Genomic DNA, 12809 nt, shown 5'->3' with positions numbered 1-12809 from the left:
GGTGTTGTTAATAGCTATGATGAGAATCAAATGGGAGGGGAGCGTTTCTAGAGAGCATGGTCCAGCAAAGTTTTTCTAAGCTCGTGACATTTGAGCTAAAACCTAGAGGAGAGCATCCCAGAGGGAGTAAGAGCCAGTGGGAGAGTGGGAGTGGAACTCAGGCTAAGGAACAGTGTGGGGGCTGGTGTGGCTGGGACCGCACGATCAAGGGAGAGGTAGAAGTTGAGGTCAGAGAGGTGATGGGGGCTGGACACGTAGGGCCGTCTGGGCCACGGTGAGGACTTGGACGGACTCTGAGTGAGCCATGGGAGGATTTCTAGCAGAGAAGACCCACGCCCCTTTCAGAGGCCAGAGGCTCAGGTCACTGATGTATGGGGAGGAGCTCCCAGTTTACTTCAAGGAAGAACCCCAGTCCCAGCCCCTTTCAGCTGAACACATCTTCCCCGGATGGTCCAGTGCATTCAGGATCAGTTGTGCTCCCAATGAAGAAACACAGAAAAGGATTGTACTTTCAGGAGAGGCAGAGCAAGGGCCCTCGGGGTATCACTGAGATCACACCCAGGCCATGTGTGAGAGAGACAAAGGAACAGGCACAGAAAAAATGAGAGAGCATTAGAGAGTCAGACACAGAGAGACTATTTCTGGCAGGACTGTTGCCACTGAATTAGCACCCACCTGGTGTCCCCCAGCCCTGCTACTGGATATTGTTCCTGTATCTTCAGGGGAACAGACACCCCTCCCCAGGGACTGTGTCCACTGACTGATTCAGTTGCCCATGGCCTGGGCCTCAGTCACACTGTCTTATTAATACATAGCAGGATCCTCTGCCCATCAGGACAAGGACATGATCCAGCTATGGATAGGGTCTTGCTGTGCACAGGCTCCCCCATACCTCCTGAAGCGTCTGACTGCTCTCTCCTAATCTCAAGGCCCAAACAATGCTTTACAGGCGAAACTGGAGCCAGGGGTCTCTATATATGTAGTGGTGCCTTGTGCAAATTCATGAATCTGAGGTGGTTCCCCACCTGTGTGGATTTACCTCTCTACCTTCCACCCCCATTTTACCAGGAAATGTAAAGATTCCATTGTGTACATCAAGTAGGCAGGTATGGTGTGTGAGGGAGACAGAGTGATAGACCTCCTGATAGCAAGTCAGTTCCGGGGTCATTGTGGTCCTGGGCAAATGTCATTGTTTTCCCTTGTCACCCCCTACCCCTGGGCTTCAGCTGTTCTGAGCTCCCATTTGCCTCCTCCAAGGAGCCCAAGTTACATCCAGTTCCTACCCTCTCAAGAGATGTGATATTCCATCTTTACTGGGCTCCAGGTGCCTCATCTGCAAATGGTGACCTCTTAGGAATTCGAGCAGATTTCCCCAGTTATTATCTGGACATAGGTTTGTTACAGGGCCTGAGCGTAGGTGGGGGTGATATCAGCAGATACTGTTCTTATAGTATTCTTCACATGGATTCCTCCAAGCTGCGTAACCCTAACCCTAACTCTCCCCCTCTTCTTCTCTCTCTCCTTCCCCCACAGGCATGCATCTCTTAAACTCTAAGGGACCCCACAAGTCTTGCAAACAGGGGAGTAATGGGCAGTGGCAGCTCTTCCCAGGCTAAGCCCTGAACCTGTTCCCAAGCACCCCCTCTTTTTTTTACTTACCAGAGAGATAAGGCAGCTCAGCTTAGGCTCTCCTGTTGCTTCTTATGTGCTAATCCCTTTCTTGTTTTACTGTCCCCAGTTTTAATAAACGTTCCCTCATAATCACCTGGACTTGTGAATTTTTCCTGCATGAAGTCAAGAACCCACACACTACTGGCTGCCTCCTGCACGCCCCACACAGGTGATGGAGCCCGAAACACAGGCATGTGCCCTGACCTGGAATCGAACTGTGACCTCCTGGTTCATAGGTCAACGCTCAACCACTGAGCAACATCGGCCTGGCACATAGGGCCTTTTATTTTGTGCCTGACGTAGGGGAGTGGCTTTGCCTTGGTGCCCTGGTGCCCGTGCATGTCCTCACTCAGGTTGTGTAGGCAAAGCTAGACTGTAGGCTGATCAGAATCTTGGCAGATCACTTTGTGATTCCCCTTGGAGCAAAGGGCGAGAAGCAGCCTTTTGAGAAGCTGCCACTAAGCAGTTTCTCACTCGCTTCCCACCTATCTTGAGGCTGACTCAAGGCAGTTTTTCATCCATCTCCAGTTTCAGTTGAGTACAAGATGTCCCTCCTGCCCCACCTGAGAATACAGCTGTAGACTACAAAATTGGTCCCTGCCTTAGGGTACAACTGTGGGCTCTCACTGGCAGAGTTACCACCACCACCTGTGGTGTCTGTCACTGAGCACATCTGATTCACTGTCAAATGTGAACAGGGGGACAAAGGGAACTGACACCAAGCTGATCTTGCTTCTGGTGTTTCTGTAATTAATAAACTGTTTGAATCCACTTGGGTTCACTGTATCCTTACAATCTATGGAATGGTAAGCTGACAACAATTTCAGTAGGAAACCTGGTGGCCATGTCAGTCTGGTGCAGTGCTACTTGAGCACAGCCTAATTGACACACAGACTGTGGTGTTGCATGATCAGAATGTTGCCTTATTTTCTTTGGCATCAAACACAGCATTGAGCAAAGTTTAAGCACATACCATGACTCAGTGTAGCCTTGTCAGACCCCAGTTATTTATACACCAACTGTAGAATCGATGCCATTTCTGACACCAGCTATACTGCTATTGAATCAATATATTTCTTTAAGTAAAATATATTTCTAAACTCAAATTCATTTAGGAAGGTAGCCATATATCCCTATTAGAAACTCAAACCAGTATTTCTTGCTAGAGATGTAATTATAAAGGTAAATAAAATAAAAAATATTTGAAAGTTGGAAAATAAGCCAAATATTTTACAGTATAATTCCTACTTCATGCTATCATTTTCTTCATAGTGACAATTTACTGTACACATTGTAATTTCTCTTTTGAAATAAAGAACAGACCTAAAGTATGTGATTACTTTCCCACCATTGCACAGTTAGGATGAGTCAGAGCCAGGACAGAAACCCCTGGCTACTTGATGCCATAGCCTATAACAGTGATGGCAAACCTATGACACGCGTGTCAGAGGTGACACGCAAACTCATTTTTTGGTTGATTTTTCTTTGTTAAATGGCATTTAAATATATAAAATAAATATCAAAAATATAAGTCTTTGTTTTACTATGGTTGCAAATATAAAAAAATTTCTATATGTGACACGGCACCAGAGTTAAGTTAGGGTTTTTCAAAATGCTGACACGCTGAGCTCAAAAGGTTCGCCATCACTGGCCTATGAGGTGACAGAGTAGGTGGGACCAGAGTAATATTGCCTCAGCAAGTACCCCTGGTTCTGTCCCCTTTTATTCTACCCAGGCCCTAATGATTTCATCCAGTGTCTGATGGAGCCCAATATATATTAAAGATTAAAATTCTTACCAGACTAGCACTGGATGACTAGCACTGGATGAACTTCACAGTTCCATTTTCCTATCAGGAATAAGACAACTTCGGTACACTAATCCTGATTCTATTAACATTGTATTGTCCGTTGTTGTAAAATGAGAAAAGGAAAAACAGGCATAATTTTTAAAACAGCAGAAATAAATTTGTCAGCATTCAAAAGTGATTGGATTGTGCATAATGAAACTTAAAAACTATCTAGAAATAACCTTTGGGAAATAATAGGCGTGTGTAGCAAAGTTGCTGGAGAGAATACCAATGTAGAAATATATCTGCATATGAAAGCTCAATTGGAGTATAAAACGTCAGAAAATGATATAATTTTCAATAGTATCAACTACTTGGGAATACGCTTCACAAAAGATTTGCAAGATTCCTTGGATAATGCTGTAAAACTTTATTGAGAGAACTTTAGCAGTGAAGTATCCAACATAAGAATAATCTGTGTGTATTCAGATCATCTTCCTTTAATTGTCTGGTTTTCCTTCCCCTGAAAGAGAAACATAACTGTTGGGAACATGCCTTAGTCTCATTAGATTTAGATGACATTAAAGGTACACAAAGGACAAAGTTTAGGTTTTATAAGATAGACTTCCAAGCATCTATTTTACCAATATTGATTAAACACACCACTCTTTCTAATGGTACTCAGAAAGTAAAAGACTGTTCTAGCTCAGAGTACAGGAAATGAAATGAACCTATTAAAAGGTGGTTTTAAAGAGTAAGCAAAAATGTGTAAACTTTTTTGAAAAATCTGAACACCATCCAACAGAAAACCCCTAAGAAAAAAGAAATTTACAAGAAATGCTTCAATTTGAAATACTATTCTGACTATAAGATAGCTAAAACAGAATTGTCACATTTGTGAAGTAAACAGAAAAGGCCCGTACTGCCTTTGTTTCTTCCTTATGGTGCAGAAAAGCAAAAATGTTTCTTGGGCCGAACCGGTTTGGCTCAGTGGATAGAGTGTCGGCCTTCGGACTCGGGGGTCCCAGGTTCGATTCCGGTCAAGGGCATGTACCTTGGTTGCGGGCACATCCCCACTGGGGGGCGTGCAGGAGGCAGCTGATCGATGTTTCTCTCTCATCGATGTTTCTGGCTCTCTATCCCTCTCCCTTCTTCTCTGTAAAAAGTCAATAAAATATATATATAAAAAATGTTTCTTGGGCTCCTTTAGCCCTTATGCCATTCATTGTTTAAATAGGGTAACCATGTGTCCCAATTCCATTTGTAGTGTAATTATGGATAATTTCTTATGAATTTTGATTTGTATAATAACTTATACAGTCACACTAGTTTTAACTCATTATCATCATTTTTAAAAAATATATATTTTATTGATTTTTTTACAGAGAGAAAGGGAGAGAGATAGAGACTTAGAAACATCGATGAGAGAGAAACATTGATCAGCTGCCTCCTGCAAACCCCCTACTGGGGATGTGCCCGCAACCAAGGTACATGCCCTTGACTGGAATCGAACCTGGGACCCTTCAGCCCGCAGGTCGACACTCTATCCACGGAGCCAAACCGGCCAGGGCTCATTATCATTTTTTTAAATATATATTTTATTGATTTTTTTACAGAGAGGAAGGGAGAGAGACAGAGTCAGAAACATCGATGAGAGAGAAACATCGATCAGCTGCCCCCTGCACATCTCCCACTGGGGATGTGCCGCAACCCAGGTACATGCCCTTGACCGGAATCGAACCTGGGACCCTTCAGTCCGCAGGCTGACGCTCCATCCACTGAGCCAAACCGGCTTCGGCTCATTATCATTTTTGACACCAAAACATGAAGCTCATATATAGGATGCCTTATAGTAAGGCAAAAAAAACAACCTGATAAAAAAGAAGAATGACTGGAGGGAGGGGGAAGGAAAAGAGAAAAGGAAGAATAAGAGAAAGAGATCTAATCCAAAACAACTTTTGTTTCTCAAAGTGTACGCTTTAAAAAAAAAACTTTACTGAGGAATAATTACCAAACATTATTGTATATACTGAAAGAATAAAACATGGTATATTTGCTATATGTATATATTGTGGCACAATTACCAAGGTAAATGTATGTCATTAACCCATCCCTCACCTCGAGTAGCTAACATTTATTTCTCTGGTAAGAATTCTCAGATCTACTCTCAGGAACTTTCAAGTATACAATATCATGTTATTAACTAAAAGTAAGAGCTTAGGAGGGACAACTCTGAACCAATTTCTGAATTTTCCCCATAGTATCTCTGTTGTTTAGATATTCAGCTGCTACTGGGATATATTATTTAACGTATATAAGTTTTCCTAGTATATTAACCATTTCATCCAAATTTTGAAAATATTAGTGTTCAAGAATGTTTTTACATTCAGTTATATAAAATACTATTTGTTAGTGTCTAATTCGTGTTCCTTATGGGTACACTTGGGATTCTTTCTCCCCCCTCCCCAGATTATGTAAAATAATGGGTACTCTTCACACGTTTTCTTTCAGTGTCCTGAGGACCAATACCTAATTTCTTCAGAAGTGTTTTTAAAATTAGCAGTCTTTCTCATTTATTAATTGAATTATATTTCTTTTTCCTACAGATTTTTACTTTTATTATGTATTTCATATCTTATCCCTTAGGTTTATTCTGTTGTACTTTTTTCTTAATTTTTATATTGGATGGTCATGCAATTTATTATCTATTTAGTAACATATACATTAAAAGGCTATGCTCTGCCCTGGCCAGGTAGCTCAGTTTTTTAGAGCGTTGTCCCAAAACATCAAGGTTGTGGGTTCGATGCCTGGTCAGTGCTCATACAAAAATAAATGAATACATAAAGAAGTGGAACACAAATCGTTGTTTGTCTCCTTTCCTCCTCCCTAAAATCAGTGAATAAAAAATTTAAAAAGGCTATCACCTTCCTATGAATATATTTTAATCATGTTTAATAGGCTCGTGGAGTAGCCTGAGAACTATCCCTAATGTAAATAGTCTAATGAAATGTTTAAGTAATGTAAAGGAAAAATGTTTAGAAGACTAATACAAGATAATGTCTTCCTAAACTTGAAGTGCTCCCTTTAAATTCAGAACCCCTTGTAATTAGTGGTCAGCAATTTGTAAAATACATAAATTACATTCTTCTTAAAATATATTTTTATTGATTTCAGAGAGGGAGAGACGGAAACATCAATGATGAGAGAGAATCACTGATAGGCTCCCTTCTGCACGCCCACACTAGGGATCGAGCCAGCAACCTGGGCATGTGCCCGGACTGGGAATCAAACTGGACCTTCTGGTTCATTGGTTAACACTCAACCACTGAGCCATGCCAGCCAGGGATAAATTACATTCCTAATTCATAACTTACCTGCTTCTGGCATGTAAACGGGCTCTGGTTTTGGTGACATCTCCCACTTGAATGGAATATCATCTGTATCTTCAACCCAAATCTCTGGTTGAGGCAGGTCTGGGGGACAAATTTCTGGGTCAGGCCCTTAAAAAAGAAGTTATCATTTTCAGCAGCAATCATACTCTGGATCAGCAGTTCTCAACCTGTGGGTCACCAACCTGTGGGTCATGACCCCTTTGGGGAGAGGGATAGGGAGTTAGAAACATCGATGAGAGAGAAACATCGATCAGCTGCCTCCTGCACACTCCCCACTGGGGATGTGCCCGCAACCAAGGTACATGCCCTTGACTGGAATGGAACCCGGGACCCTTGAGTCCGCAGGCCGACGCTCTATCCACTGAGCCAAACCGGTCAGGGCTCTTGGTATTCTTTTTATTGCATCCAAAAGAACCATATCATGCAAATATCAGCATTGAAAATGATTTTAGTATATGATTTGATTCACTATTAATATGAGTAAGATTAGCTTAGAAGTTGAGAGATTCCCCCAGATTCACACAAATTACATTACAGCTGGTATTAGAACCTACTTCAGTGCCTCAGCATATTTCATACCAACTGGTATTTATTACAAATGTTTTATGTATTTGTTAAAGGTAGGAATTATAAAAGTAACTGAAAATTATTTGCTGTTGATTAAAGTACATATACCCCAAAGTTTGAAAATGTTTTCATATTTTATAATTCAATATACTTTGATCCAATGTTTCTTTCTTTTTAAAAAATATATTTTTATTAATTTCAGAGAGAAAGGGAGAGGGAGAGAGATAGAAACATCAATGATGAGATAATCATTGATAATCACTGATTGGTTGCCTCCTGCACATCCCCTACTGGGGATCAAGCCCACAACCAAGGCATGTGCCCTTGACTGGAATCAAACCTGGGACCCTTCAGTCTGCAGGCCGATGCTCTATCCACTGAGCCAAACCAGCGAGGGCCAATGTGTTTCTTTATTTGATAGATTATAAGTCAGGCAGTCAGGCATTTGGGGTCTGAGCTACTATTCAAAAACCTTTATGTGTGAACTCTATTAAAGTCACACTATGGTACCTTTGTAGTACCAAACACATAACTGTGGAGAAGAAAAACCACAAAAATTACATTTGTAATGGATGACATACCTGCTTCTAGCATTTTAGAGCACTCTAAGTTTGGTAAATTCTTCTCACGTACATCAGGACCAACTTCGCTCTTGCCCTCTGTCTCTGGATGAGCCAGTTCTTGCAACTCAGGCTCCATGTCAGGACCTTAGGAAAAGTTCTCAATTTGAGCAGTAAACATGGAACATAAATAAGGAAATGATAACCTTTTTTCCTTCAGTTAATGAAATATAAAAGCTTGTATTCTAGTGTGATTATGTGGGTGATGGAAAGATGGAGTTCATCTTTTTTGTTTTCCTGTAGTGAATGACAATCTGAAGGTAAACCAGTGACATCTACATTTCCAACATATTACCATAGTGTGCTAAGAGTAGCGAGCATGAGTTCTATCTAAGAAATCTGAGGTGTATACCATGGATAGTATTGTAATTACAATTAAAATGCAATTTACTGAAGGATTAACTGAGGGCATTTGTGGTCTATGACAAATCTTATAGTAGTGACATCAATCCCTTATCGGAATAATCAGAAACTTATTATGTTAAAATAACTAGTTACATTTAGGTGCAAAGGCTGTAGGTGTAACCTTCCATAAATGAGTTCTATCTCTGAACGATGAACTGCTAAAATAATCTGTGGTCTGAACCATATAAATAATTTACTACAAGTGTTTGATAAAAATACTATATAGTGTGAAGAAATAATTGCTGTTTCATAATAATTTGAAGATACTTTTGATTTTCCTAATCTTAAAATTATTAAACTCCCTTTTAAGTCATTAAAAAAACACACTTCCATAATTACCAATATGCCAGTCTTCTGAATTACTTAGTTTTTACCAAATACGCCATAGGAAAACATCACTTAAAGGAGAGAGTGGCCATCTCCCACTGAGCTCCTTTCTGAGGCTCTAACCTGCCCCACTGAACAGCATCTATTCCTGGGCCAGTACTGAGCTACCTTACAGTGCAGACACACTTGAGTATTTAGCATTTTATACAATACCATCCACTATTTCAGACACCAACATAGGTGGTAGGAAGAACACAAACCTTGGAATGAAGTGTGAACTTCTTCTCAGTGAGTCAAGTGCTCAGGCTCAGTTTTCTCACTTATAAAATGGGGCTACCATCCCTGAACAAACAGGCTTGGTTTCAGGTGTTCTATGATGGGCTGACTTGGCCCTCTGCCCATGCTGATAAACACTGCTGACACTTACGATGCAATAACTGAGAAGGCCACTCAAAACGTTCTAAGAACCAATTAAAATATAAAACTTATGTAAATGTTTGTATTTAAAATTATACAGTTTCCTCTGGTTTAGCAAGGACTGTATTTTCAAGAACACTATACAAATAGTGAAGGAAAAGGAAAATTCATAGTGAAGGAGTGCACATACATGCAAACTATAAAATCTTCACATTCTCTCCCAATTTCCAGGATATGTTTGCATAGAGCTATGGTATGCACAATACATGATAGAGAGACAGACTCCCAGCTCCCCAGTCTTCTTCCCTTTCCCTTCACCTTGAACCTCAGGAGCTCCTGCATCTGCTTTCTCTTCATCAGGTGTAATATCCTGACTCTCAGTGGGTGGCTCCTCTTGTTGAGGTTGTTCATCCCTGGGCTGCTGGTCCTGTGGGGGGGGCGGTGCATGTGTGTGTGTGTGAGAAAATGAAAAGTTTTGTTGTTAATACATGACAATCATAAAAATATACATAATACACACACATATATACATAATCGTGAATAAGAATAAAGGCACTTTATAGACATGATACATATATATTCTTAATATTGTTCCTCTTCCCGCTGCCTGGTTCCTTGGAGAGGAGCTGCCCACAGGGACTTCTGAAGCTCTTTTAAACTCTCCTGGGATGGATGTGGGCAGTCCGTGTTAATAAGCACGAGAAAGGAGTCATAGGGGATATTTCCACTGGAAATTCCAGAGTGGAAACCTCCTGGATCAAGGTTTCCTTCCTAAGGACTCCTCCTGGGCCCATGTTATACCTTATCAGCACGGAAACTTTTAACACTGTGCCTACAGGCATTCAACAAAACTCACAGAAAAATACATTTCAGGTCATAGACAGTTCAAATATCAAAGCACTCACAACCACGGCCCCAACTGGCTGGTCAGACTCTTCATCCTCTAGTATTGAACTCCAGGCGAGCCTTGGTATTATATGCCGACTCATATTTCACACTGAAAGCAGAACATTTTGATTAGGAAAATGTACTTAAGGAAATAACTATATCACTTCCATGGCAAAATGATGATTTTCTTTTTAACTTTAAAAATGAGTGCACAGGCTTTGCGGTTATACCAAACACCGGGGCTCGCCCAGCCACTATGTCATGGCCGGGCTGGCAGCGTTACCACCTCGGGCAGGTGAGAAAGACGACACCCGGCTTCCCGTGTACGGAGACATGTGGGGAAATGCTGCCTGAAAGCCCGCTGGAGTGACGACTGCTTCTGCCACACGCCAGCGAGGAGGCCGCTTTCCCCGTGAGTTCGGCTGCATCGGCCGGGAAGGCTCGGGCTGGGCGTGCGGCCTGTGCTGCCTTCGCATGACCAGGAGGCAGCGGTGACCACATGCGATACCGGGGCTGTGCCCGCTTCTCCCGCGGCCCCTGCTTGGTGCCTACACATCTCGGGGCGCAGTGCCAGGGCCTCGCAGGGCGGCCCCTCAGCACCCCGTTCCCAGGCCCTTCCTTGACCGACCGCCCCCCCCAACCCCCACCCGGCATGACCAGGAGGCAGCGGTGACCACATCCGATACGGGGGGCTGTGCCCGCTTCTCGGGGCGCAGTCCCAGGGCCTCGCAGGGCGGGTCCCTCAGCACCCCGTTCCCAGACCCTTCCTTGACTGCTCGCCCCCGGCCCCGTCCACCCCCCCGCCCCACCCAGGGCCCCGAGGAGGGCTGTGGGTTCTGTTCTGTGGGCCGTTCCAGGTGAATTCCAGGACCCAGACACCTGGAATAATGTCCCCCAAACCCTTGCCCTGGCCCCCGCCCTCGCAGGCCCAGCACCCTCCTAGTCCGGGTCACGCAGGGGCTTCGAGGGCCATGGCGGCCAAGATGGCGGAGAGGACAAAGGCGCTGACCTCGAGGCCCTTCCTCCTGGGAGGCCCCGGATACCGCAGACCCGCCCCCACCGAAGCCCGAGGGCCTTCCCCGCACACTCTCCCACAGTTAAAGTCCCGGAGGCTGCTCTGTGCACCTACCAGGTGATGTCAACCAGCGAGAAAGAATCAAAATGGCAGGAACACGGTCGCCTCTCGCGCAGATCTCCTCAGGCACTGGGACACCAAGGCGCAGGCGCAACAATGGGCTTAGGCTTGCGCAGAAGGGGCAAGGTCTGAAAGAGGGAAGCGCAGCTATGGGCTTCCTGCCCCCAATGGGCATGGTTCTTAAAATTCGCATGCGCGGGGTATGAGCATGCACAGCTACGGGCCATGCGCTCTGACCTGCGGTCCTGAGATGGGGGTTGACGTTTTCCTCGTAAGGCCCCAGAGCGTCCAAACCACCAGATCAGCAGTAGACAGGAAAACGGGCTCCAAGTGTGACTTTTACCTACCCCCAATCATTCTTTTGCTTTTAGAAACTTTGTGGACAGGCTAAGTGTAACCTTAATGGAGAATGTGTCTCAAAAACGTGGCCGTGACAGAAACATACTTTAATACCATGTTTGCACGTATACGTGGACCAATCACTTCCTTCTGTGACTCTGGTTTTGTGTCATGCATACAAGGAATTTGCTCACTTCCATAAATTAAATACATTCACCCCTGTTTTCTTAAGTTCTTTGCTTGTGTTACTGCGCATACATCTCCAGACTGTAAACGTTTCTCTGAATATACCTGTGGTCATTCGGTCAGTGTATGGTTTAGCAATACCCTTAGGTAAGGGTGCTAGGATTTAGGCTCAGTCCTCTGTCACTTGCTGCGCAGCAGTACTGCATCCTGTACTCTACTTTCCAATCATCAGACCAACAACTTGCTAGGCAAAGATCATGTTACAGCCTATCACTACAGTCATCATGTACAACATCCGTTTTCCTGAATACAACACTTTTAGAAGTTTTTACATTGAGAAACAAGGATTTCTAACTTAGAACTTGAATCCCCAAATCTGCTTTGAATGGGATTCAATGACAAATTTTGTGTTCACTCTGTTCCACCTTAATTGTGAGGATTAAATTAGGTGATACATGTATGGAACCCAGCTCAGAGAAGTGGTGACGGGTAGTATACACTCTATAAATGTGACTTATTATTCCTGTTATGAAAGATCTCAATAAATGAAGTTATTGTTGTAAATACATAGCTGAGGATGTGGTCAGGTCATTCATTACCATGTAGGAGATTGAAATGATCCAGGCAAGGTAATAGAGCCATGACTTTTACCTGACTGGGTGTACAAAAATAAACAAGGCATGCGGCCCACCAGTGGTGAGTTTGACGTGCTTGGCAAGACCGCTATCAGCATACAACCAGGAGTAGGAAGCTTTCAAGTGATAGCATCATTAGAGCTATCTTACAGGGAAGATGAGCATCTCACAAAGTCTGAAGTAATGGGCACCTGAAGCATCTCCTCTGTCCCCGACCTGTACGTAGGCTGATACTAAAAAATGAGATGCCACCCAGATAGAGCTGATCATGGGAAAGCCTATTGCTACACTGTTCCCAGCCTTGAGGAGACTTGCATTCCAGAGAACAGAAGAAGAGTTTTTACATACCAGTTCATTTAAAGAAGCTAGTGTACCTTTGTACCAAAGTCCAAGAAAGAGAGTACATGAAATAAAATGGCCTAATGTTGTTCATGAGGT

The 12809-nt window shown here is 43.3% G+C and overlaps 1 protein-coding gene across 1 annotated transcript; it reads right to left on the bottom strand.

Annotated features, from left to right (window-relative positions):
* Positions 1 to 3064: 3064 nt before the first annotated feature.
* LOC102438027 (putative G antigen family E member 3) lies at positions 3065 to 11270 on the bottom strand. Its single transcript, XM_023759998.1, has 6 exons — positions 11206 to 11270; positions 10094 to 10185; positions 9507 to 9615; positions 8001 to 8126; positions 6835 to 6960; positions 3065 to 3081 (listed from the first exon to the last, which is right to left on the bottom strand). Exons 2-6 carry the CDS (start codon positions 10175 to 10177, stop codon positions 3065 to 3067), a joined length of 462 nt encoding a protein of 153 aa, XP_023615766.1. The 5' UTR covers positions 10178 to 10185; positions 11206 to 11270.
* Between the last annotated feature and the right edge of the window lie 1539 nt (positions 11271 to 12809).

The sequence above is a fragment of the Myotis lucifugus genome, unplaced genomic scaffold (genome assembly GCF_000147115.1).
Source record: "Myotis lucifugus unplaced genomic scaffold, Myoluc2.0 scaffold_169, whole genome shotgun sequence".
NCBI lineage: Eukaryota > Metazoa > Chordata > Mammalia > Chiroptera > Vespertilionidae > Myotis > Myotis lucifugus.
This window is presented reverse-complemented; position numbering and strand designations above follow the sequence as displayed.